Raw genomic sequence first — 27,907 nt, 5'->3', positions numbered from 1 at the left:
TTGTGCTAGGAGTTAATAGACCTGAGCTTGTCATTTTCTTTCTGTAGTTCACTCAAGTGCGCTGAAAAGAATCTATGACACAGTTCTTAGTCATTGCTATTGCCACAGCAGTCAAGGACAGCAGCCATTGGGTCCCCAAGGCTGGTGCTTCAGCTGGCACTGCCTCACAATCAAACGCAGGTGACAGCTTGATTAACTGTGATGCCACCGCCTGCTGTGGATTATTAGCATCCCATCCCCCATGGGCAAGCAGCTCAGCATTGTGCTCAAGCCCAAGGGTGTGACCAAATCAACTGCAAAAATCCCATCTTTGTGCGTCTATGTCCTGGGACTACTCCCAGCACCAATTATTATATCAGTCAAAGTCCAATCAGGATAGAGAAGCCACAATGGGAAAGTTTAACATAAATAGTTATTAATAGGGGATTGGAATAATAGGGAATTGGCTGAGAGCTAGACAGTTCTAAAGAATACAGATGTAGCAGACATTAAGAGCATTGCTATCCCTAGCGCTGAGATAGATTGCCCAAGGACGAGTCCCCTCCCACTAGGGCTGAGCTCCAAACTTCATTTGAAAGAGCAGCAACAGTCACCAACTGCCTCCATGTGGGACTTCCTACAAATCCGCCCTCTGGGGTGTCAGGTGAAGCTGCTAATCACCAGGACTGTAGGAAGGGTACTCTGAAGAATCTTAGTGCTGGAGGGAGCTTTGCCAGCACAGGGATCAAGCCTGTAGAAAGTCACGCCATTACAGGGGCAAGTGAGAGACCAGTGCTGGAGAAAGCTGCACCAGTGCAGGAAGCAAGAGCTGTCAATATTAGAGAAAGTGCACTCTGTAAGCGCAGTTGGGGAAAACCAGACTGCTACCGAAGTAAACTGCTGGAGAAAGCTTGTTCTGTCGATCAGTGCTAGAGAAATTTGCATGAGAGTCAAGACAGGTGAGCCAGTGTGCAAAAGGGGTCCAAGAGTCCTAGCCTCAGGAGGAGTCTACTCGTTGCAAAGGCAGCCTGTGTTCTGGAGTTTGTGGTGTCCACATGGGATTAGAGGGGGTGCAGCAAGCGGGGGTTGTGAGCTCCCCAAAGGAGTCCTTACTCTGGACACACATCTAAGGCAGTGGACCACTGGATGTGCCCACATAACATGTGCCCTTGCAAAACTGCAGTAAGAGCAAGAAAAATAAAAATTTAAGACCAGAACCAGAAAGAACATCCCTTTCCTCTTTCAGTGTCCCTTCAGCGCCCTCTACCGACAAGGCTCAACCTCACGCTCAGCGCAAGGAGAAATGCCCATTATCGCAGAGCAGATGCTGGATGGTGAATTTGGAGCTGAGAGGCAATAGATTGAAAAATGACATAGTGGCAGAATCTACTCTGCTCTCTGACCCATAGACTGGGGGCCAATATGGTAGGAAGGGCTAAGTGAAATCTCTAGAACTTCCTCCTCCCTACAAAGACAACAAACTGGTAAAAAATATAACCCTGGGAGTAGCACAGAGATTTATGCCGCCGTAAAGAACTGAGAAAAGCAGGGGTAATGAAGCCTATCGCATATCTATCGATCGTCTATCTATCTATCTATCTATCTATCTACCTACCTACCTACCTATCTATCTATCTAAATTTATTTATTTTAAATCCTCACCTGAGGATATGTTTTTGTTGATTTTTTTAGAGAGAGGAAGTGGGGGCGGAGGGGGGGAACATTGATGTGAGAGAGACACATGAATCGATTGCTTCCCATCCCACCGCAGTTGGGGATAGAACTGCAACCTAGGTACGTGCCCTGACCAGGAATCAATCCCGACACCTTTTGGTGTATGGGATGACACTCAACCAACTGAGCCAGGGCTCATATATCTATTTAACCCACTATTTTGGCCTGTACAGAAATCAGGTGTAGAATGACTGTGAACCATCATGAACTTAACCATGTGCCGATTCCAACTGCAGCTGTTGTCTCAGACTTGGCATCTTTCCCTTGCTATTTGCTTTGTAGCTATCAAGCTGGCTTTTCCTTTTTCTTTTTGAGTTTTTTTTTTTTTTATCCTCACCCAAAGACATTTTTCGATATTTTGTTCAGATAGAGTGGAAGGAAGAGAGAAAGAGAGAAACATCAACGTGAAAGTCAAGACATGAAAGGGACAACGTGAAAGGGACACATCAAGTGGTTGCCACCCGCATGACCCAACCAGGGCCAGGGACAAATCACAACCAAGGTACGTGCCCTTAGCAGGAACCGAACCCGGGTCTCTCTGGACTGCAGGCCTACTCTCTAACTGCTGAGCCAAACCGGCCAGGGCTCTTTTTCTTTTTTTAATATGTTTTTATTGATTTTTTTTTTTTTTTTTGAGAGAGGATGCGAGAGAGAAACATTGATGAGAGAGAAAAATCAAATGGCTGCCTCCTGCACGCCCCCTGCGGGGATCAAGCCCACACCCGGGGCATGTACTGACGGGGAATTGGGAGCTCTTAGTTTATGGGACGATGTCCACTGGCCGGCAGGCTTTTTTTTCATACCAATATGCTAGGTCCATCAGAGAAGTTTCCTTTCAGCTGGCAAGACCACCGTGTATCTTCAGGTTGCCTCAGGGCTGTGTCGATTCTGCTCTATCATAATGTCATCTGCAGGGACTTTAATCATCTTAACATTCCACAAAATATCACACTGGTCCACTATATTAACAACATTACAGGACCTGATGAGCAGGAAGTAAACAGTACTTAACTGCTTTCATAAGACATTTGTAAACTGAAGATTGGGAGCTAAACCCCAGAAAAGATTCAGGGGACCACCACTTCAGGGAAACTTCTGGGGACTCCGTGATCTAGAGTTTGTACAGATATCTCCTCTGAGGTGAAAGACAACCTACGCCCCCCAGGGAGGCACAATGCTTGGTAGGCCTGTTCGAAGGCAGTGTAGCTCATGAATGGAGTCACCTGCGAGGTGCCAGTTTTGAGAAGGGACCAGAGCAAGAGAAGGCTCTGCGGCAAGGCCAAACTGCAGTACACGCTGCCCCACCACTTGGTACCTGTGACCCAGCAGAGCCGGTGATCCTCAGAATGCCCGTGACAAACGAATGCCATAAGGAGCCTCTAGCAAGCACCACCAGCAGAATCAAAGCACAGACTCGTGGGAGTTTTGACAAATGTAGGTCCTTTTTCTACAACCATTCATTCTACTTTTGAGAAACAGCTCTGGCTTGCTACTAGGACTTGGTAGGGACTGAACAGCTAACCAGGGGACATCAAGCAGGCGACCATGCAACCTGAGATGATTATGAATGGGGTGTTGTGTGACCGACCCAATTGCAAATTCGGGTGTGCACAGCAGCAATCTGTTATCACTTGAGGTAAGAGACCAGGCTTGGAGAGGTCCAGGAGGTATGAGCCACCTAAGCAGGCGGCTCCTGTTCCATTGTCTTCTCTCCCTCAATCAATGCCTGTGACCTCCTGGGGTGTCCCTTATGCCCAGCTGACTGAGGAAAAACTCAAGCCTGTTTACAGACGAGTCTGTGATGTACTGTTAGGACCTGCTAGGGACAGCGGCAGCTCCACCACCCTCTTGGGTAAACCTGAAGGACAGTGGTGAAGAGAAATCCTTGCAGAGGACAAAACTTTGAGCGGTACATTTAATGTCTGGCACGAGAAATGGCCAGAAGTACTGACCTATAGATGGGCAGTTACTAATGGTTTGGCTGGTTGGTCAGGACTTGGAAGAAACAGAATTGGAAGATTGGTGACAAAGAAGTTTGAGCTCTTATTACCTTTTTAAAAACAGTCCTCTTCAATCAATTTTACTTCAATTGAAGGCATTTCATCCAGGGGCCCAGCTTGGTGTTCTCTCCTCTGGTTTCTGAGTCCCCTTGTTGGCTTTTCTTTAACTGCTCATGACTTTATTTACCCTTAGCAGTCAGAACAGAGTGTTAGGTTCTCTCAAACAGAGGCAAGTGGTGTAAGACAGCAGTGTCCTCTTGACTGGGCCAGAGTGTTCGTTTGCTGGGCTGCCGTAACAAAGTGCTACAGACTGGGTGGCTGAAGTAACAGAAGTTTATTTTCTCACAGTTCTAGAGGTTAGAAGTCCGACATCAAGGTTAGAAATTCAAGATCAAGGTCTTAGCAGGGCCCGGCCACTGTGGCTCAGTGGTTGAGTGTCGACCCATGCACCAGGAGGTCACCGGTTTGATTCCTGGTCAGGGCACATGCCCAGGCTTTGGGCCTGATCCCCAGTGAGGGGCATATAGCAGGCATCATTGTTCTCTCTCATCGATGTTTCTATCTCTCTCTTCCTCTCTCTGTAAAACAAAAACACAAACAGATTTTTAAAAAGGTGTCAGCAGGGTTGGTTTCTTCTGAGACCTCTCCCCTTGGTTTGTAGATAGCCATGTTCTCCCTGTATCCTCCCTCTGTGTGTCTATATCTTAATCTCCTCTTTTTATAATTTAAATAGCTTTTTAAAGACCATGTTTCTAAGTGTAGTCACATTCTGAGGTTCTAGGGGTTAGGGCTTCAGCACATGCATGTTGGAGAAGGGGTACAATTCAGCCCAGTATTGCACAAAGTTAAAGGCCGTTATCCTGCTGCTAAGACACTAAGAGGAAACTTCACCCACGGGGCCCTTCACTGCAGACAGCAGTCTTCTCAAGTCAGCCTACTGTGCCGCCCCGTCCAGGTCCTCAGAGAGCACATCCGGTAGGTTCTTCTAGGCTGCATGTCAGGGGAGCAAGAGGGAGTCCATTCCTGATACTCCTCTTCTTGAGTTCCGGGTCATGTCCCAGATTAATTATTTATTCTTCCATGGTCATTGGCAGTACTGGGTGATTTGGGAGAAATGTGAAATAAAATTGCCATTCATTGGCCATTTTAGATATAAAATACACACACTCACATATATACGTTAACACATTTGATCCTCACAGGACTCCTGCCAAGTAGAGACTATTATCCCTACTAGATAACGAGAAAACTGAGGCCTGGTGATGTTATATTATTTGCCCAAGGTCAAGGATAAAAAGAAGGTGACCTAGGACTCAAACCTATGCCATCTGATTCAAAGCCCACACTCTGCCTTGAATAGAAGAACCAGGGCTTCTCTGTGGTGAGGCCCCTGGTCCAGACTGGGACAGGGAAGAGGCCAGGCCTGGAATGCCTTAGCCGTTTTACTTTCATAGGGGATTTAGGCTCTGATTACAAATCTTACCAATTAAATTATCTTAAAAAATTTAAACTGCAAATATAAATTCAATATGGCTCGTTGTTTGACTACTTCATATGCTTTAGCATACACAAATACAGTAATTCAAGTTTTCCTTGTTACCTTTGTGGGGCTTTTAACTCTTCTTTTCTCACTTTTTTTTCTTTGTATGCTTTTTAAAAAAATGTTTTTTCTTTTTTAAATTTTAAATTTTTTAAAATTTTATTTTTGTTACAGATGTTTCTCCTTTTTTACCCCATTGACACCCTCCTCCCCATCCCTCCCGCCCCGTCCCCGGCTTTGTTGTCCATGTCCATTGGTTATGCATACATGCATATAAGTTCTGTGGTTTATCTCTCCCCACCCCACCTCCCCCTCTTCTGGGGTTGTCAGTCTGTACCCTACTTCCATGTTTCTGGGTCTACCCTATTCCTCAGACTGTTATGTTTATTATATTTCATATATAAGTGAGATCATGTGGTATTTGTCTTTTTCTGCTTGGCTTGTTTTGCTTAGGATAATACTTTCCATGTCCCTCCATGTCGTCTCAAAGGATAAGAGATCTTTCTTTCTTACAGCTGTATAGTACTCCATTGTGTATATGCACCACTGCTTTTTTATCCATTCATCTACTGATGGACACTTGGGCTGTTTCCAGATCTTAGCTATTGTAAATAGTGCTGCTATGAACATGAGGGTACATATATTCTTTCTGATTAGTGTTTCAGGCTTCTTAGGGTATATTCCTAGAAGTGGGATCACTGGGTCAAATGGAAGTTCAATTTTTAATTTTTTGAGGTAACACCATAGTGTTTTCCACAGTGGCTGCACCAGTCTGCATTCCCACCAGCAGTGTACTAGAGTCCCCTTTTCTCCACACCCTCGCCAACACTTGTTGTTTGATGATTTGTTGATGGCGGCCATTCTGACAGGTGTGAGGTGGTACCTCATTGTTTTTTTAATTTGCATCTCTCTGATGATTAGTGATGATGAGCATTTCTTCATATGTCTCTTGCCATTTGTATGTCCTGTTTGGAGAGGTGTAAAATTTTTTTTCTTCATTGGTTTTTTAGAGAGAGGAAAGGAGAGGGAGACAGAGATAGAAACATCGATGAGAAAGAACATAGATTGGCCACCTCCTGCATGCCCCCCACTGGGTATTGGGCCCACAACCTGGACATGTGTCCTGACCGGGAATTGAACGGGTGACCTCTTGGTGCATGAGTCTATGCTCAACCACTGAGCCACACCAGCTGGACTCTTTGCATGCTTTTAAAAATCTTGTCATTATGGAGAATTTTAAATACATACAAAAGAAAAATAATAGTCTATGACATCTCCATGAACCAACCACTCAGCTTCAACAATTTCAATTCATGACCAGTGATTCTCCTCCCTTATTGTTTTGAAGCAAATCCCAGACATGACAGAATTTCATCTGAATTACTTCAGAATCATTATCTAAAAGATTAAGGACTTTTAATTTTATTTTTTTATCCTCACCCAAGGACACTTTTACATTTATCTTCAGACAGAGCTGGAGGGAGAGATGGGGGAGAGAAAGAGAGAAACATCGACATGAGAGAGACACATCGACTAGTTGCCATTTACATAACACCAACCAGGGCCGGGACAAACCACAACTGAGGTATGTGCCCTTAGCAGGAACCAAACCCGGGACTCTCTGGTCTGTGGGTTGACGCTCTAACCACTGTGCCAAACCAGACAGGGATAAAAGATTAAGGAGTTTTAAAATTATTTTATTTATCACTAACAACTGAAATTCAATATTATATTAGTTTCAGGTGTACAGTATAGTGGTTAGATGTTTATATAACTTATGAAGTGATCTGCCATGTAAGTCTAACACCCACCTGGCACCATACATAGTTATTACAATATTATTGACTATATTCTCTGTGCTATATTTACATCCCCATCACAGTTTTATATCTGCCAATCTGTACTTCTTAATCCCTTTACCTTTTTCATCCAGCCCCCCACAATCCCTCCCATCTGGCAGCTATCATTTTGTTTTCTGTATCTGAGGCTGTTTTTGTTTTGTTTGTTTGTTTTTAGATTCCACATATATGTGAAATCATATGGTATTTGTCTTTCTCTGTCTGACTTCACTTAACATAATACCCTCTAGTTCTATCCATGTTGTTCATTCTTTTTGTTGTTGTTGTTAATCCTCACCCAATGATATTTTTCCATTGATTTTTAGATAGAGTGGAAGGGGGGGGGATGGGGACATCGATGTGAGAGCGACACACTGATTGGTTGCCTCCTACACCACCCCGACCCGGGCCAGGGATAGAACCTGCAACCCAGGTACATGCCCTTGACTGGGGATCAAACCCGAGACTCTTAGGTCTGCAGGCTGACACTCTAACCTCTGAGCCAAACCAGCCAGGGCAGGTAGTTTATTTTTAATTTTTTGAGGAATCTCCATGCTGTTTTCCATAATGTCTGCATCAATTTACAATCCCAACAATGCACAAGGGTTCCCTTTTCTCCACATCCTCGCCAACACTTGTTTGTTGATTTATTGATGGTAGCTATCCTGACAGGTGTGAGGTAATATTTCATTTTGGTTTTAATTTGCATCTCTCTGGTGATTAGTGACGTTGAGCATCTTTTTTTTTCATATGTCTGTGAACCATCTGTATATTCTCTTTTGAGACATGTCTGTTCAGTCCTCTGACCATCTTTAAATTAAATTGTTTGAGTTTTTTTGGTGTTTAGTTGTATAAGTTATATATTTGGGATATCAACGCTTTATTAGATGTATTACTAATGAGTACCTTCTCCTATTTGGTAGGTTGTCTTTTCATGTTATTGATGGTTTCCTTTGCTGTGCAGTCCATTTGTTTATTTTTTTCTTTTGTTCCCCTTCCCCAAGGAGATATATGTAAAAAAAAAATATTATGCCCTGGTCAGTTTGGCTCAGCAGTAGAGCATTGGCCTGTGGACCAATAAGTCGCGGGTTCGTTTCCAGCCAAGGGTATATATTTCAGTTACGGTTTGTCCCAGCCCTGGTCAGGGTTGTGCGGGAGGCAACCAGTTGATGTGTCCCTCTCATGTCGATGTTTCTCTGTGTCTCCCTTTTTCTCCCTCTCTCCCCCTCCCATTCTGTCTGATGATAAACAGAAAAATATCCTCAGGTGAGGATATATATATATATATATATATATATTACTAAAAGCAGTGTCAAAGAGTTTACTGCCTATGTTTTCTATTTATTTATTTATTTATTTATTTATTTATTTATTTTTATCCTCACCCGAGGACATTTTTCCATTTTTTGTACAGACAGAGTGGGAGGGAGAGAGAGGAAGAGAGAGAGAGAGAGAAACATCGATGTGAAGGGACACATCGAGTAGCTGCCACCCGCACGACCAACCGGGGCCGGGGACAAACTGCAACCGAAGTATGTGCCCTTAGCGGGAACCGAACCCAGGTCTCTCCGGACTGCAGGTGAGCGCTCTAACCACTGAGCCAAACTGGCCAGGGCTGCCTATGTTTTCTTTTCTTCTAGTTTTATGGTTTCATTTAAGTCTTTAATTCATTTTTAGTTTATTCTTGTACTTGGTGTAAGAAAGTTGTCTAGTTTCTTTTTTTTTTTTTATCTGTCCAATTTTCCCAACACCATTAATTGAAGAGACTGTCTTTGCCCAGTTGTATATTCTAGCCTCTTTTGCCATAGATTAATTGATCATATAGATATGTGTTTATTTCTGGGCTCTCTATTTTGTTCCATTGATCTATGTGTCTGTTTTAATGCCAGTAACATGCTGTTTTGATTACTATAGCCTTGTAGTATAATTTGATATTAGGTAGTGTGATACCTCCAACTTTGTTGTTTCTCAATATTGCTGTGGCTATTTGGGGTCTTCTTTGGTTCCATAAACACTTTAGGATTATTTGTTCTACTTCTGTGAAAAATGCTGTTGGTATCCTGATAGGAATGACATTAAATCTGTAAATTGCTTTGGGTAGTATGGACATTTTAACAATGTTAATTCTTCCTATCCATGAGCATGGTATATGCTTCCATTTATTTGAATCTTCTTCCATTTTTTTCTTCAGTGTCTTGAAACTTTCCAAGTACAGGTCTTTTACCTCCTTGGTTAAATTTATTCCTAGGTGTTTTATTTTTTAATGTAAATAGGATTGTTTACTTAATTTCTCTTTCTGATAGTTTGTTATTGTTATATAAAAATGCAATCAATTTCTTGATATTAATTTTGTATCCTGCCACTTTACTGAATTAATTTATTAGTTCTAATAGATTTTTGGTGGACTTTTTATGGTTCTCACTCTATAATATCATATCATCTGCAAATAATGACAGTTTTACTTCTTCCTCTCCAAGTTAGATAACTTTTATTTCTTTTTCTTGTCTGATTGTTGTGGCTAGGATTTCCAATACTATGTTGAATAAAAGTGGTGAAAGTGGACATTCTTGACTTGTTCGTGATCTTTTTTTATCCTCACCTGAGGACATTTTTCCATTTTTTGTTCAGATAGAGTGGGAGGCAGAGAGAGGAAGAGAGAGAGAGAGAGAAACATTGACATGAAAAGGACACATCGAGTGGCTGCCACCCGCATGACCAACCAGGGCCTGGGACAAACTGCAACCAAGGTATGCACCCTTAGCCGGAACCATACCTGGGTCTCTCTGGACCACAGGTCAACACTTCAACCACTGAGCCAAACCGGCCAGGGCTTGTTCGTGATTTTATTTTATTTTATTTTTTTGATATTTTGTTCAGATAGAGTGGGAGGGAGAGAGAGAGAAAGAAACATCGACGTGAAAGGGACACATCGAATGGTTGCCACCCACACGACCCAACCAGGGCCGGGGACAAACTGCAACCGAGGTACATGCCCTTAGTGGGAACCGAACCCGGGTCTCTCTGGACCGCAGGCCGACGCTCTAACCGCTGAGCCAAACTGGCCGGGGCTTGTTTGTGATTTTAAGGGAAATGCATTTAGCTTTTCACTATTGAATATGATGTTAATTGTGGATTTATCATATACAGTCAGCCCTCGTTTATCACGGTTAATCAGTTCCAGACTCTACTGTGATAAATGAATTTCCACAAAGTCGGATTCTTTATTTATAAATTGAATATTTTCGCAGTAAGAGCATAGAAAACCTGTTTATGATCTTCTAAATACGTTTTTTAACATTGTCAGAGCCCTCTAGACATGAAATAACACCCTTTAGTCACCATTACACTCGTTTTACCCAATATAGTAAAAAAAAATAAGAGAAAATAAGACATATTAGACATTACAAATATCATATTATTATTGTACATTTAATTACAGACGCACAGTTCTTACACACAACCACCAACCTATGAAAATAGTGCAACTTGTTCGATAATGAAGTGATGAAGATGAAGAGATGTGCTGCACAGCAAAGAAGGGCAAGGTTACTGCTCCTCTGCAGGCACGGCCTCAGTAGGAGAGTCTGCAGGTGGTGCAATATCTTCAGCAGGTGCGTCGTTGTCTTCCCTGAAGCAGCACTAGGAGTAGGCAGTGGGTGTCTGGGTGCGTGGCTGAAGAACATCATGATAGGCAGATGCTGGCGCTGTCTTTTCATATGCATGAGGAGGCTTTTGTAGGGTTCTGTCACTCCATCAAGTGTATTCCGGAACCGCAATGCACACATCATTTGTGGGTCCCATTCACCAGTCATGTCCTGTACTACCTTAATAGTTCTCAGGACTTGTGAGAGACGCTCAAGTGTAAGGCCAACTTCCTCCTCCTGACCCCCAGGAACGTCTGGCTGCTCTTCCTCCTCCTCACTTGCAGACTTAGTCATCTCCGTTAGATCCTCGTCAGTTAGGGGATCCGAATGTGTCTCCAGCAGCTCATCCACGTCATCGCGGGTCATATCTGCAAAACCTCCTCCTCCCAGCATCCAGGCTAGCCTAACTGCCTTATCCACTGCCGAGTTGCTCATATCCTCTGGGGTGAATCCTCTGTAGTCATGGACAATTTCAGGCCACAACATCTTCCAGCTGTCCTTCACGGTCTCTGTCTTTATGTCCTTCAATGTGTCCTAGATGGTCTTCAGACAGGTCGCGATGGTATACTGCCACCAGTACTCCTTCAGCAAGAAGTTCTCCTCAAGGTCCATGCCTTAGGAGGTGCTGCAGGGTGTTTTGCGTGTAGAGGGCCTTGAACGTGCGAATAAGCCTTGGTCCATGGGCTGGGTCAGCGAAGTGGTGTTGGGAGGAAGGAACTCGATCCGCAAACCGTCGTAGGATAGGTCTTGCGCATGACCTCCAGCATCGTCCATGAGGAGGACATTCAACTTGAGTCTCTCCTCTGCGAGATACAGCTTGACTTGGGGGATGAAGCACTCATGGAAACCAGTCCAATGACAGCTGTGTGATCCAGCCCTTGTCGTTGTGCATCCAATGCACTGGCAGCAGGTTCTTGTTTTTATTCTTCAGGGCCCTAGAGTTCTTGGCCTTGGAGATAAGGGCAGGCTTGAGCAAAAATCCCTCAGCATTTCCACACATAACGAAAGTCATGCAATCTTTTTTTTTTTTATCCTCACCCGAGGACACTTTTTCATTTTTTGTCCAGATAGAGCAGGAGGGGGAGAGAGAGAGAGAAACATCGATGTGAAAGGGACACATCGAATGGCTGCCACCCGCATGACCAACCAGGGCCGGGGACAAACTGCAACCGAGGTACGCGCCCTTAGCGGGAACTGAACCTGGGTCTCTCCGGACCGCAGGCTGGTGCTCTAACTGCTGAGCCAAACCGGCCAGGGCAAGTCACACAATCTTTATAGGCCTTGAAGCCATGGACCTTGGCCTCATCCTTGAAAATGAATGTCCGGGAAGGCATTCTTTTCCAGAACAGGCCTGTTTCGTCCATATTGAACACCTGTTCTGGATGATACTCGCCCTCCTCAAGGATCTCCTGGAACGTGTTGTTCACGTAGTCCTCTGCTGCAGGCTGGTCAGCAGAGGCAGCTTCTCCGTGGAGAACGACACTCTTCAGATGATAACTCTTCTGGAACTTCTCGAACCAACCCTTGCTCTCTGTGAAATCCATGAACGTTGCAGAAGAGGGTCCTGGTTGAGGTTCATCTGCCGTAAAGTTCTGATCGAGCTGCCTTGCCTTCTCCCGGAGGACCAGCGAATCCAGCAGAATGTTTTTCTTGTGGCTGTCACTGATCCAAACGGCTAGGGCAGACTCTGTTTTCACTATGAACTTACTGTGACTTATCACGATGCGCTTTGCTTCCTTGTTGAAAGAGACAGTAGCCATTGCACGGATGTTCTTTTCATCTTTGTGGATGGAGCGAACGGTAGACTCATTCAAGTCATAATGGCGGGCAGCCTCCACGATTTTCTTGCCATTTTTGATCATATCCAGGAGTTTCACCTTCTCCTGGATGGTAAGCATCTTCCTCCGGCCCTTAGTTTCATTGTCAGAAGGCTTAGAAGCAGCAGCACATTTAGGAGCCATCGTGGGGCTTAGATAAAAGTTCTCAGAAATCGCAAACACTTACAAGAGCAAAGATGCTTCCGATGCGTAGCGATGTAGAAGTGTGTATAAGAGAAATGAACTTGCATGAGGCTGAGCCAATCAGTGGTCAGGATAGGAAGAGGGTAGGATAGCCAATCAGTGAACAGCATGCTCTGATTGGCTTGGTTTCACCACACCTAATTTTTTGGAAAAAAGTTATTGCCCACACACAAGGAGTGGTCAAGTGGTTGTACCTGGCGTTGAAGGATTCCTGGGGTGCTCGAATACATAGGCCTACAGTCCATATGTACAGTAATTTTGATTTTAATTGTAATACAGGGGTATATAATTGACTCAGACAACTGAGCGCGCGCTGTATCATTTTCACTGTCTCGATCAATTTTTTGATGAATATATATATGAAAAAACTGCAATGGGGTCATTGAAAAAAGAAATAGAGGAAGATATAAAAAAGTGGAAGCACATACCCTGTTCATGAATTGGGAGAATTAACATCATTAAAATGTCCATATGACCCAAAGCAATCTATAAATTCAATGCAATCCCCATCAAAATACCAACGGCATACTTCACAGAATTAGAACAATTACTTCAAAAGTTCATATGGAACCAAAAAAGGCCTCGAATAGCCACAGCGATCTTGAAAAGGAAGAACAAATTTGGAGGGATCACAATACCAGATTTCATGTTATACTACAAAGCCACTGTAATCAAAACAGCCTGGTACTGGCACAAGAACAGGCATATAGACCAATGGAACAGAACAGAGAACCCAGAAATGGACCCAAGGCAATATGCTCAATTAATATTTGACAAAGGTGGCAAGAGCATACAGTGGAGTAAGGACAGCCTCTTTAATAAATGGTGCTGGGAAAATTGGACAGCTTCTTGCAGAAAAATGAAACTAGACCATCAACTTACACCCTACACGAGAATAAACTCAAAATGGATAAAAGACTTAAATGTAACTCATGAATCCATAAAAATCCTAGAAGAGATTGTAGGCAACAAAATTTCAGACATCATACACAGCAGAATTTTACTGACACATCACCTAAGGCAATAGAAACAAAGGAGAAAATGAACACATGGGACTACATCAAACTCAAAAGCTTCTGCACAGCGAAAGATACAATCATCAAAACGGAAAGGCTACCCACTGTATGGGGGAGCATAATTGCCAATGATATATCAGATAAGGGGTTAATTTCCAATACATATAGAGTGCTCATACAACTCCACAAAAGGAAGACCAAGAATCCAATTAAAAAATGGGCAGAGGAACTAAATAGACACCTCTCCAAACAGGACATACAAATGGCTAAGAAACATATGAAGAAATGCTCATCATCACTAATCATCAGAGAGATGCAAATTAAAACAACAATGAGGTATCACCTCACACCTGTCTGAATGGCCGCCATCAACAAATGATCAAACAACAAGTGTTGGCGAGGGTGTGGAGAAAAGGGGACTCTAGTACACTGCTGGTGGGAATGCAGACTGGTGCAGCCACTATGGAAAACAATATGGTGTTACCTCAAAAAATTAAAAATTGAATTTCCATTTGACCCAGTGATCCCACTTCTAGGAATATACCCTAAGAAGCCTAAAACACCAATCAGAAAGAATATATGTACCCCCATGTTTGTAGCAGCGCTATTTACAATTGCTAAGATCTGGAAACAGCCCGTGTTCATCAGTAGACGAATGGATAAAAAAGCAGTGGTACATATACACAATGGAGTACTATGCAGCTGTAAGAAAGAAAGATCTCTTATCCTTTGAGACTACATGGAGGGACCTTGAAAGTATCATCCTAAGTGAAACAAGCCAAACAGAGAAAGACAAGTTTCATATGATCTCACTTATTTGTGGAATATAATGAACATAACAGTCTGAGGAATGGGGTAGTCCCAGAGATGCAGAAGTGGGGTACAGACTGACAATCCCCTAAAGAGGGGTGTGGTGGGGGAGAGATAAACCACAGAACTTATATGCATGTATGCATGAACAGTGGACATGGACAACAAACTGGGGAAAGGGCAGGGAGGGAGGGGGAGGAGGGAATCAGTGGGGGCAAAAGGAGAAACATCTGTAACAAAAATTAATTAATAAAAAAAAAAAAAAGAAAAAACTGCAATAGAATGAAGCCATGAAAGTCGAAGCATGAAGTGGTGAGGGATGACTGTACGGCCTTTATTATGTTGAAGCATTTTAGCTCTATTCCCACTTTGCTGAGATTTTTTAAAAATCAGAAATAGATGCTGGATTTTGTCAAATACTTTTTCTGCATCTATTGATATGATAATTTGATTAACAAATTTTTTTTCTTTATTGATTTTAGAGAGAGAGAAAGGGAGAGGGAGAGAGATGTAGAAACATCAATGAGAGAGAACATCAATTGGCCGCCTCCTGCATGGCCGGTACTGTGGATCTGGCCCACAACCTGGGCATGTGCCCTAACAGGAATCAACCCGGCAATCTCTTGGTGCATGGGTCAGTGCTCAACCACTGAGCCACACCGGCTGGGCTGATTCTTATCCTTTATTTTGTTTATATGGTGTCATATTAATTGATTTTCAAATATTGAACCAACCTTACATCACATTGATAAATGCTGTATGGTCTTTTATTTTTTTTTTATTATTTTATTTTATTTTTTCTAATCCTCACCCAAGGATATTTTTCCATTTATCTTCAGATAGAGTGGGAGGGGGAGAGACAGAGAGAGAGAGAGAGGGAGAGAGAGAGAGAGAGAGAGAGAGAGAGAAAGAGAGAGAGAGAGAGAGAAACATCAATGTGAGAGAGACGAGAGACACATGGATTGGTTGCCACCTGTATCACCCCAACAGGGGCCAAACCACAACCGAGGTACAAGCCAGAATCAAACCCAGGACTCGTTGGTCCACAGGCCAATGTGCTAACCACTGAGCAAAACCAGCCAGGGCTGATCTTTTATTTTTTTTAATTAATTAATTTTTAATCCTCATCTGAGGATATTTTTCTGTTTATCTTCAGACAGAGTGTGAGGGAGGAAGGGAGGGAGAGAGAGAGAGAGAGAAACATTGATATGAGAGAGACACATCAACTGGTTGCCTCCCCCATGACCCTGACCAGGGCCAGGGACAAATTGAAACCGAGGTACATGCCCTTGACTGGAATTGAACCTGTGACTCTTTGGTTAGCGGGCCGACATTCTAACCACTTAGCCAAACCGGCCAGGGCATGTATAATCTTTTCAATGTATTGCTGAATATGATTTGCAAATATTTTGGTGAGGATTTTTGCATCTATGTTCATCCAGTAATTGGCATATAACTTTCTTTTTTTTAATGTCTTTGTCTGGTTTTGGCATCAAGATAATGCTGGCCTCCTAAAATGAGCTTAGGAGACTTCCCTACTCTTGAATTTTTTGGAATAGTTTAAGAAGGATCGATGTTAATTCTTCTTTGAATATTGGGTAAAATTCACCTGTGAAGTATCCAGTCCAGGACTTTTGTTTGTTGGGAATTTTTTTGGTTACTGTTTTGATTGTTAGTAATTATTAGTTTGTTCAAATATTCTGCTTCTTCTTTACTCAGCCTTGGAAAATTGTGTTTCTAGGAATTTATCCATTTCTTCCAGATTGCCCAATTTGTTGGCATATAATCATTCATCGTGTTTCCTTATAATTGTTTGAATTTCCATGGTGTCAGTTGTCACTTCTCTTTCATTTCTGATTTCATTTATTTGGGTTCTCTCTGTTTTTCTTGATGAGTCTGATTAAAGGTTTAATTTTGTTTATCTGTTCAAAGAACCGGCTCTTGCTTTCATTAATTTTTTTGTATTGCTTCTTTTTTTTTTTTTTTTTTTCAGATTCTATTTCATTTATTTCTGCTCTGATCTTTATTATTGCCTTCCACCTACTCACTTTGGGCTTTTTTAGGTCTTTTTTTTTTCTAGTTTCTTTAAGTGTGAGTGAGATTGTTCATTTGAGATCTTTCTTGTTTCTTGATGTAGGCTTGTACTGCTATAAATTACTCTCTTAGAACTACTTTGGCTGTGTCCTATAGATTTTGGGTTCTTGTTTTTTCATTTACATGTGTCTCAAAGTATCTTGATTTCTTCCTTGATCTCATTGTTAATGTATTACTTGTTTAATAGCACACTACTTAGTGTCTGTGATTCTCAGTTTTCTTCTTGTAGTTGATTTCTAGTTTCATAACATTGTGGTCAGAGAAGATGCTTGATATGATTTCAATCTTTTAAAATTTATTGAGACTTGTTTTGTGGCCTAACATGTGGGCTATCCTAAAAAAATGTTCCATGAGCACATTAGAAAAATCTATATTCTGCTGCTAATTTCAGATGAAATGCTCTAAAAAAATCAATTAAGTCCATCAGATCCAATGCATCATTTAAGGCCCTTGTCTCCTTGTTGATTTTCGGTTTGGATGATTCATTCATTGTTGTGAATGGGTGTTAAAGTCTACTATGACTGTATCACTGTCACTCTCTCCCTTCATGCTGCTCAATATTTGCTTTATATATTTAGATGCTCCTAGATTGGGTGCATAGATATTTATAAGAGTTAGCTCTTCTTTGGATTGTTCCTTTATTCATTATGAAATGCCCTTCTTTGTAGCTTGCTATAGCCCTTGTTTCAAAGCCTATTTTTTCTGCTATAAGAATTGCTACCCCAGCTTCTTTTGTTTCCATTTGCATGAAATATCTTTCTTCATCCATTTACTTTCAGTCTTTTCTTTTTTATTGAATTTATAGGGGTTGCGTTAGTTAATAAAATTATATAGGTTTGCCCTGGCTGGCATGGTTCAGTTGGTTGAGCATCATCCCATTCACTGAAGGGTCACCGGTTTGATTCCTGGTCAGGACACATACCCACACTGCAGGTTCAACTCGGTTGTGGTGCATGTAGGAGGCAATCAATTGATGTTTCTCTCTTACATCAATGTTTCTCTCTCCCTCTCCTTTTCTCTCTCTCTAAAAAACAATAAAAATATTTTTAGCCCTGGCCGGTTTGGCTTAGCGGTTAGAATGTCGGCCTGCAGTCCAGAGAGACCCGGGTTCGGTTCCCGCTAAGAGCACGTACCTCGGTTTCAGTTTGTCCCCGGCCCTGGTTGGGTCGTGCAGGTGGCAGCCACTCGATGTGTCCCTTTCACGTCAATGTTTTTCGCTCTCTCTCTCTCCCTCCCATTCTATCTGAACAAAAAATGGAAAAATGTCCTCGGGTGAGGATTATACACACACACGCGCGCGCGCGCGCGCGCGTGTATATATATGCATATATATATTTTTTTTTATCCTCATCCGAGGACACCTTTCCACCCTTTGTTCAGACAGAGCAGGAGGGAGAGAGAGGAAGAGAGAGAGAGAGAAACATCAAGGGACACATCAAGTGGCTACCACCCGCATGACCAACCAGGGCCGGGGACAAACCGCAACCGAGGTACGTGCCCTTAGCGGGAACCGAACCCGGGTCTCTCCGGACCGCAGGCCGACGCTCCAACCGCTGAGCCAAACCGGCCAGGGCTGTATATATATATATATATATATATATATATATATATATATATATATATATATATATATTTAAATTATATAGGTTTAAGGTATACAATTCTATACTACACCATCTATATATTGTATTGTATGTTCACCACCCCCAAGTCATGTCTCTTTCAAGTCTATGCGCGTCTTAATCTGTAGTGAGTCTTTTGTAGGAAACATGTATGGGTCTTGTTTTTTATCCATTCAGCCCCCTGTGTGTGTGTGTGTGTGTTTTGTTGTTGTTTTTTGAGCATTTAATACATTTACATTTCAAGCAATCATTGCTAGGTATGTAGTTATTGCCATTCTATTAATTGTTTTCTGATTGTTTTGTAGTTTTTCTCTGTTCCTTTCCTATTCTCCTGCTCTCTTCTTTTGTATGTTGATGACTTTCTATAGGGTTGTGTTTTGATTCCCTTCTCTCTCTTTTTTTTTTTAATCCTCATCCAAGGACATTTTTTCATTTTTTTGTACAGACAGAGTGGGAGGGAGAGAGAGGAAGAGAGAGAGAGGGAAACATCGATGTGAAAGGGACACATCGAGTGGCTGCCATCCGCACGACCAACCAGGGCTGGGGACAAACTACAACCGAGGTACATGCCCTTAGCGGGAACCGAACCCGGGTCTCTCTGGACCACAGGCGGACGCTCTAACCGCTGAGCCAAACCGGCCAGGGCTCCCTTCTCTTTATTTCTTCTATATCTCTTATAGATTTTTGGTTTGTGGTTACCTTGTGCTTTTAAAAAATAATTGTTTAGCCTGGCCAGTGTGGCTCAGTGGATAGAGCATCGTCCTGTGGACTGAGAGGTCCCTGTTCGATTCCCAGTCAGGGCACTTGCCCAAGTTGCAGGCTTGGTCCCCAGTAGGGGGCGTGCAGGAGGCAGCAGATTGATGTTTCTCTCTCACATCCATGTTTGTATCTCTCTCTCTCCCTTCCTTTCTCTCTAAAAAAATCAATAAAAATATATTTTAAAAAATAATGATAATTGTTTAGGCCTGGCCAGGTAGCTCAGTTGGTTAGAGCATCATCCTAATATGCCAAGGTTGTGGGTTTGATTCCCAGTCAGGGCACATACAAGAATCAACAACAACAACAAAAAGAATCAACTAATGAATGCATAAATAAGCATAACAACAAATCTCTATCTCTCTCTTTCTCTCTCAAGTTAATAAAATTTTTAAAATTATTTATTTTTCAATTACAGTTTATATAAATTATTATATTAGCTTCAGGTGTATAACATAGTGATTAAACATTTATATAACTTATGAAGTGATTAGCCCAAAGAAGCTAGTAACCATCTGACACCATATATAATTACTACAGTATTACTGACTATATTCCCTCTGCTGTATTTTATATCCCTGTGACTGTTTTATTTTTTTTTTAATCCTCACCTGAGGATATGGTCCCATTGATTTTTAGAGTGAGAAGAAGGGAAAGAGAGAGACACACACACACATCGATGTGAGAGAAACATCGATCTGTTGCCTCCCGTACAATGCCCCAACGGGGATCAAACCCACAACCTAGGTATGTGCCCTGACTGGGAATTAAACCTGTAAAATTTTGGTGTATATGATGATGTTCCAACTGAGCCACTGGCCAGGACTCCTTGGCTGTTTTCATAACTGAAAATTTGTACATCTTAATCCTTTCCCTTTTTTCAACCATACCTCCAAACCCCCTCCCATCTGGCAACCATCAAACTGTTCTCTGTATCTATGAGTTTGTCTCTGTTTTGTTTGTTGGCTATTTTGCATTTTAGATTCTACATACAAGTGAAATCATAGAGTATTTGTCTTTGTCTGTCAGACTTATTTCACTTAGCATAATACCCTCTAAGTCCATTTATGTTGTTGCAAATGGCAAGATTTCTTTTTCTAAAAATTTTTTTAATTGATTTTTAGAGAGAAGAAGGGAAAGGGAGAGGGAGAGATATAAACATCACTGAGAGAGAACATCGATTAGCTGCCTCCTGCATGCCCCCCGCTGGGGATGGGGCCCACAACCTGGGCATGTACCCTGACCAGGAATCGAACCAGTGATCTCCTGGTGCTTGGGTCGACACTCTACCACTGAGCCACACCAGCCAGGCTGTACCACTTCTTTTTTTATCCATTCATCTATTATTGAACATTTAGGTTGCTTCCATATCTTGGCTATTGTAAATAATGCTTCAATAAACATAGAGGTGCATATGTGTTTTCGAAGTAGTGTTTTGATAGTTATGTAATGGTACCAGAGGTGGAATTGCTGGGTCCTTTGTCTCTTATTATAGCCTTTGTTTTAAAGTCTATTTTGGCCCTGGCCGGTTTGGCTCAGCGGTTAGTGTCGACCTGCGGTCCAGAGAGACCTGGGTTCGGTTCCCGCTAAGGGCATGTACCTCGGTTGCAATTTGTCCCCGGCCCTGGTTGGGTCATGTGGGTGGCAACCACTTGATGTGTCCCTTTTATGTCGATGTTTCTCTCTCTCTCTCTTCCTCTCTCTCCCTCCCACTCTATCTGAACAAAAAAAAAAAAAGGAAAAATGTCCTTGGGTGAGGATAAATAAATAAACAAAGTCTATTTTGTCTGATATAAGTATTGCTACCCCAGCTATTTTTTTTATTGCCATTTGCATTAAATATATTTTTCCATCCCTTTACTTTCTCTGTGTGTCTTTTGATCTGAAGAGATCTCTCTCTCTCTCTCTCTCTCTTTTTTTAATCCTCACCTGAGGATATTTTTCCATTTATCTTCAGATAGAGTGAGAGGAAGAGAGAGAGGAAGAGAAAGTGAGAAACATTGACGTGAGAGAGACACATCGAGTGGTTGCCACCCACACGACCCCAGCGGTGGCCAGGGACAAACTGCAACCGAGGCCCGTGCCTTTAGCGGGAACCATACCTGGGTCTCTCTGGTCCGCAGGCTGATGCTCTAACTGCTGAGCCAAACTGGCCAGGACCTGAAGGGATCTCTTGTAGGCAGCATATGTATGGGTGTTGTTTTCTTATTCATTCAGCCAACCCATTTCCTTTAATTAGAGGATTTAATCCATTTACATTAAAAGTAATTATTGATAGGTATGTAGTTATTGCCATTTTATTATTCATATATTTTTAAATAGACTATTTTTTATTTCTTTTCCTTTATTGATTTTAGAGAGAAAGGAAAGGAGAGGGAGAGAGAGATAGAAACATCAATGAGAGAGAACATTGATTGGCTGCCTCCTGCATGCCCCCAAATGGGGATTGGGCCCACAACCTGGGCATGTGTCCTGACTGGGAATTGAACCAGCAACCTCTTGGTGCATGGGTCGATGCTCAACCACTGAACCACACCAGCCAGACTGTTAATATTTTTTTTATTTCGTCGTCTTCTTCTCCTTCTCCTTCTTCTTGTCTGAGAAGCTCTTTGTCCTTTGATTCTAAATGATAGCCTTGCTGGGTAGAGTAATCTTGGTTGTAGATCCTTGATTTTCATCATTTTGACTATTTCGTGCCATCCCTTCTGGCCTCCATCATTTCTGTTGAGAAATCAGCTGACATTCTTATGGGAGCTCTCTTGTAGGTAATTAACTGCTTTTCCCTTGCTACTTTTAAGATTCTCTCCTTGTTTTTAACTTTTGGCATCTTAATTATGATGTGTCTTGGTGTGGGTTTCATTGGATTCATCTTGTTTGAGACTTTCTGTATTTCTTCAACTTGTATATCTATTTCCTTCACTAGGTTAGGGAAGATTTTTGTCATTATTTCTTCAAACAGGTTTTCAAACTGCAACTGAGGTACATGCCCTGAGTGGGTACCAAACCCGGGACTCTCTGGTCCCTGGGCTGATGCTCTAACCTCTGAGCCAAACTGGCCAGGACCCGTGTGTGTTTTTTAATTAAATTTATTGGTGTGACATTTATTAATAAAGAATTCACTTTGGCAGGGCTTTGGTGCCTGCCAAGGCCACCTTTTGCATGTGTCATTTGTGGAGGTGGTTGGGTGGTGCTCTGGTGCGGTCTGAAGCTGGCCATTGGGTATGTTGGTTCTGGGGCCTCTTGGCAAGAGCTCTGTTGTAGGCCAAGGTCCGCTGCTGCCTGTGCCTGGCCTGGGGCCACATAGTATGAGCTACAAAGTGATCTACAATTGGTTGCTGCTTGTGTTGGGCTTGGTGATGCCTGGGAGAGGCTAAGGTGTGAACTGAGGCCAGCTGCCATTAGTGCTGAGCTTCAGCAGCTTAGCAAGATGTATAGGGCATGCTGAGTTCAGACCCTGATTGCTTGGAGTTTGTGAACCTTTAAGAGATTTTAGGGAAGTCTGCAGCAGGAGCCAAGATAGGTTGCTTGCATGGAAAAGCCCCTGGAAGCAATTTGGGTAGGCCTGAAAGTTGGGTGGGGCAGGGTCTCAGAGAATCATTGGGGTAGGGCGAATGGTATCAGTCAGGTTGATGGAGACACACACTTGGCACTCACCTAGGCCTGCAGACTGTGTATGTTTATGTGGCTCAACAAAAGAATAAAGTTGTGAAGAGTGCTGCCCCTCCAGCCCTCACTGTGAAGCCAGACCATTCAGTTCTTCCCCGTATGTCCCTGATGCTTTTCAAGCTGCTGCCCCAGGACTGGAGCTCAAAGTAAGTGAGTCCATCACTGAGTAAATCCATGTGCAGGCCCTTTAAGAGGATGCCTGGGACTCAAGAAGCCCTCCATCTCACTAAGCTACAATCCCTGCTGATTTTCACAGCCAGAAGATATGGTGACTTCTCTTCCTGGCTTTGGAATCCTGGACTGGGGAGCCCCGTGTGGGGCTGAGAACCCTTGCTTCTCCGGGGGTACCTCTGCAACTGAGATATCCCTTAACCACATCACATGGGTATGGGGCTTGTCCATTCCTCATCTCCACCCTTCCTGCCAGTCTTGATGTGGTTTTATTTTTTAAAAATATTTTTCATTTTTTAATTGAATTTTTAGAGAGAGGAAGGTAGAGGGAGAGAGATAGAAACATCGATTAGAGAAGCATCAACATCAGTTGGCTGCCTCCTGCACGCACCCTACTGAGGATCAAGCCCGCAACCCAGGCATGTGCCCTGACGGGGAATCGAACCAGTGACCTTGTGGTGCCTAGGTCGACACTCAACTACTGAGTCACATCAGTTGGGCTTGATGTGGCTTTTTCAGTGTATCCTTAGTTATACTTCTTCTGTTCAGCTAGTCTTCAGATGGTTCTCAAGGGTGGCTGTTTGGTAGTTTATTTGTAATTTTGATGTGGTCATGGGAGGAAGGAAGCACAGCATTTACCCACTTCACCACCTTGACTGGGAAGTCCTACCACGTGCTTCTGATATACCAAGCTATGTTTATAGCAGTTTAAGTTGATAGTCACTTAAATGTTTAAATCACTACAATTTTTACTCACCCCCTTCATGTTCATGTGTTTTTAATGACTCCACTTTCAAGACAATTAATGTGGGGCTCCAGTATCTGAACTTACTACAATGCTTCAGACCCTCAGTTTGATCCCCTCACCAGGGGCGAACTGACAACCCAGGCTCATCCTTGCCAGAACCAGACATCCTTTATCCACGGGGGGTGGGGAGAGCTGACCTGCTCAGTAATCAAGTGTTGCTCAGTATGGTCAAAATGAAATGAACAGCTGCCCTGAGTTAGGCCTGCCTGACCGCTGCCAGCAACTCCTTCAGACTTTGCTGAAGAGTAGCAAATTACAGAACCTTCAATTTAAAAATAAAACTCCTGCCCTGGCCGGTTTGGCTTAGCGGTAGAGCGTTGGCCCATGGACCAGAGAGACCTGGGTTTGGTTCCCGCTAAGGGCACATACCTCAGTTGCAGTTTGTTCCCAGCCCGTTTGGGGTCGTGTGGGTGGCAACCACGTGATGTGTCTCTCTCACGTAGATGTTTCTCTCACTCTCTTCTCACCTCTCTCCCTCTCACTCTATCATGAATGCAAAAATGTCCTCGGGTGAGGATAAAATAATATAAAATAAAGCTCACACAAAATAAGACCAACACACATACAGTAGAGTAGACCGAGTACTCTTCCAGACAGAGAGATCCAAGACCCTGGGACTTGAACCCAAGGTTTTGGACTCAAACCCTAGGTGGGACTCCAACCCATAGTCCTAGTCCTGGGAACTAACCTGTCTCTGTGGGTGGGACTTAAACACATAATCCTCAAGAGATTTTTTTAGACAATTTAGGCACAAGTGCATATTAGCAAGGTCACTCACCTGAGAGATGTCTGACCCAGGGGGCTGTTTCTTCTCTCAAAAGTGAAAGCAGTGCCCTGAGGGCTGCAGCGAAGTGGAAACCCAGCAGCCGAGCCTCGAAGACAGTCCGTCTAGGCAGCCGCTCAGGGTCAGTTTCAAGGGCCTGTGCCCTGCCAGGGGCTACAGTGCCTCAAGCAATCACAAGAAAAGACCAAGTCCCTCTGGAGTCCCCAACATTTTTACTAAACAAGGACCCACTACCTGATGCAACACAGGAGTCAATACCAATGGCACCAGCTTTTGAGAAAAGATTTTATTGCTAAGTCAACCTGCAAGGATATAGGACACAAAGCTCAAATCTGTTTCCCCGATCCAGGGTTTGGGTGAGTTTTGAGGGGTTTAGGAGAAAAAGCTGGTTTGGGGAAGCTCTGGCTGGTTTGGGGTGGGTTTCAGTTGGTGGGTTTTGGGTATTTGATCACATATGGTAAGATATGGTAAGGGGCTTCACCACTGGATCTTTCTAGAAAGCAAAACCTTTGCTTCTGAAAGAGTTCTAGAAATTAAGTTCTGGTCATGTCCTGGTCCTTTGGTTTCAGGGGACTTTTGTTTTGGGTGTAATTGGAGGTCAAAGTTCTCTCCTTTTACATAACTTTCAATTTTAGTCTGTTGTCTCTGAAAAGTAACTCCGTGTCTTGTTAGAAATGGGACAGGACCAGTTTGAGCTGGTTCTGTGACTACTCCTCTGTCAAATTTCAGAAATTGAGCTTGGCAAGGCCCACCTCCACCCCGTCTGCTGTCAGAAACACAGAACTGTGCATTTGCAGACTTTCCAACAAGTTGCCCCACATGGGGCTCCCAAGGCAGGACCTTCCTAGTCTTGGGTGGGGTGAGAAGAAAATCACTGCCCAGATTCTTCTTTTCTCCCTGCAGGATTCCGGAGTGAGAGTGACAAGGAGAGCCCTGCACGAGAAAGGCCTGAAGACAGAGCCTCTCAGGAGGCTCCTTCCCAGGAGGGGACCGCGGACAAATGCGCGGCCCATTTCCGCGCTGCGGCCGGACACCAGAGCTCCGGGGATCGGAAGCAAGGCCCCCAGGGCACCCAGGACTATCCCCCAGGGGAAGGGGAGGTGAGCTGGCTCCCGGAGCAGGCTAGGCCCTCAGGTCTCCCTTGGTCACTCCCACCCACCCGCGCCCTGAGGGTGGAAAGAGTTTTCTCACTAGACAGCCACCATGGGAACATCAAGAGCAAGAGGCCCTAGCCTGCCCGGAACCTACGGTCACAGTATCCACCTTGCTCACCACCTGTTTTTGCACAGTGAGAGGGCCCACCAGCACCCCAAATGTGGGAAGGGCTTCAGCACAACTTGGACCACATCCAGGGCCCGAGGACGCATCACAGCCAGCGGCCCTGGCCACGCTGGAGTTCGGGGTGGACTCGGCCCCCCTCCTCAGGCCCCAGGGCTCCCCTCGGCCGGCCGCAGCCCAGGTGTGAAAGGAGGCGCCTCCGCCCAGCGGCTGCCACAGGCCCCCCATCTCCCGCAGTGCGGGCCAGGCCCAGCTGCCGGCGCGCACAGGCTCCCGGGGCAAGTGGAGACCCTGAGCCGCCTGCCCTGCGCCCCACCCCACCCCTACCTAACACCTCCCGCAAGGGCCAGGACACCGGGCTTGGGGCAGGGTCCAGAGGAAGAGCAGGAAGAGCTCCCTCTCGGTGCCAACCCCGCCAGTCCCCTGGAAAGCCACGTGGGCAAGAGGCCTTTCTCAGTGCGCCTGCCCAGCGGCCTGCTTCGCGGTGCCCGAGTGGGGACAGGGAAGGCGGCCTGGGCGTAGCGTTGGGGCCCGGAGGCTTCAGGGGCGGAAAAATCCCCACCTGGAGAAGGCTCAGGGCAAGTGAGCCCTTTGAGCGATTCCAAGGGCTTTCACCAGTTCTTGTTGCCAACTTCACTGCCAGGCCTGTCGTACTAGGAAATAGTGTCTCCCATTTGCTGAGGACTTACTCTGTGCCGGTCTTTGCGATCATGGGAAGTATCCCATTTAATCCTCACAACATCCCTGTGACAGTGGTATTCTCACTCAGCATTTTACACATGGAGAAACTAAGTCTCGGAAGGTAGGGGCCTGCCTGAAGCCACGCAGCCACGACACGGCAGACCCAGCCGCGTTCAGACCCAGGTCTGGCTGCCTGGCTCCAGTCTGTCCTGCGCGAGGCTTCTCCTGCTGGGCCACCAGTGACGGGTACAGGTTGGGCAGGACATTCATTTAGGGAACATCCATTTTTCTCATGGCAATTATATAAGACTTTTAAATTTTATTTTATTTTTAAATATTTTTTTCTTTATTGATTTTAGAGAGAGAGGAAGGGAGAGGGAGAGAGAAAAACATGGGTGAGAGAGAACATCGATTGGCCGCCTCCTGCACGCCCCCCACTGGGGATTTGGCCCACAGCCTGGGCATGTGCCCTGACCCGGAATTGAACCAGTGACCTCTTGGTGCATGGGTCGATGCTCAATCAGGGAGCCACACCAGCCAGCCTATATAAGACTTTTTTACAAATGTTTTTATTGACGTTTTAGAGAGAGAGAAACATCAGTGAAACATCCATTGACTGCCTCCTGCATGCCCCCTGCTGGGGACGGGGCCCAAAACCGAAACCCAGCATGTGCCCTGAACTGGAACCGGAGTCGGTGCTCAACCGAGTCATACCTTCTAGCGCTATCTAAAACATTTTTACGCTAAAGTAAGCAGATACTCCCTGAAATGAAAGTTAACATTTACACCAATGATTGAGATGAAACTTGAGATGTCATGGAAGTTTCATGCTAAGGCCAATGCTTTTCAGGCTCAGTCCATGAAACCTAGACGTGACCTCTTCCCAGACCTCTGCCTGTAGAGGGATGTTGGCCAAGTGGTTCTGCTCTGGGACCAGCTCCTGTGCGTAGCCTTTCTAGAGGCCCAGGAAATGCCTCTCCAGTTCGCCAGCCCGCTGGGTTGCTTGGGAAGTTCATCTGGGCTAAGGCTTCCAAATTCCCAGCAGATATTGATCTTCAAGATTTGGATGAAAAATCGGAATTCCTGAAATTATCTTATTCTGTATTTTCCATAACTTATGCATTTTAATAAATAATAAAAATACACATTTAGTGGTAGTTACAAAGAACTATAGGGTATAGCAAATATTCTAAAACCAGAAAATACCAGTGAACATTATTGGGTCATATTCAGATAACAAAATATTTAGCTCTTCAACAAGATTATCTGAACTACACAGAATCATGTGTTAAAATTGCCAAGTTAAGGACTCGTTTCCAAAAGTTGTTATTTCTTGGAAGATCACCCATAGGATTTGCATAAGATATACTATGTGTGTAAACGGATTAATATTTATTTTTGAGAATGACTTACTGTTAACAACGGACAGGGCCACAAATACATTTTTTTTTCCTTTATTGATTTT

At 43.9% G+C, this 27,907-nt stretch overlaps 1 protein-coding gene across 1 annotated transcript in view; it reads left to right on the top strand.

Annotated features, from left to right (window-relative positions):
- BCL7C (BAF chromatin remodeling complex subunit BCL7C) overlaps positions 1-25,758 on the top strand; it is a 57,286-nt gene extending 31,528 nt beyond the window's left edge. The window contains exon 6 of the mRNA XM_036279587.1: positions 25,387-25,758. Within this exon, the coding sequence (XP_036135480.1) occupies positions 25,387-25,587 (201 nt within the window). The 3' untranslated portion in view covers positions 25,588-25,758. The remainder of the gene's footprint in view (positions 1-25,386) is intronic.
- Positions 25,759-27,907: the final 2,149 nt, after the last annotated feature.

The sequence above is a fragment of the Molossus molossus genome, unplaced genomic scaffold (assembly GCF_014108415.1).
Source record: "Molossus molossus isolate mMolMol1 unplaced genomic scaffold, mMolMol1.p scaffold_m16_p_3, whole genome shotgun sequence".
NCBI lineage: Eukaryota > Metazoa > Chordata > Mammalia > Chiroptera > Molossidae > Molossus > Molossus molossus.
The sequence above is the reverse complement of the archived record's forward strand: the minus strand, read 5'-3'. Positions and strand labels throughout refer to the sequence as shown.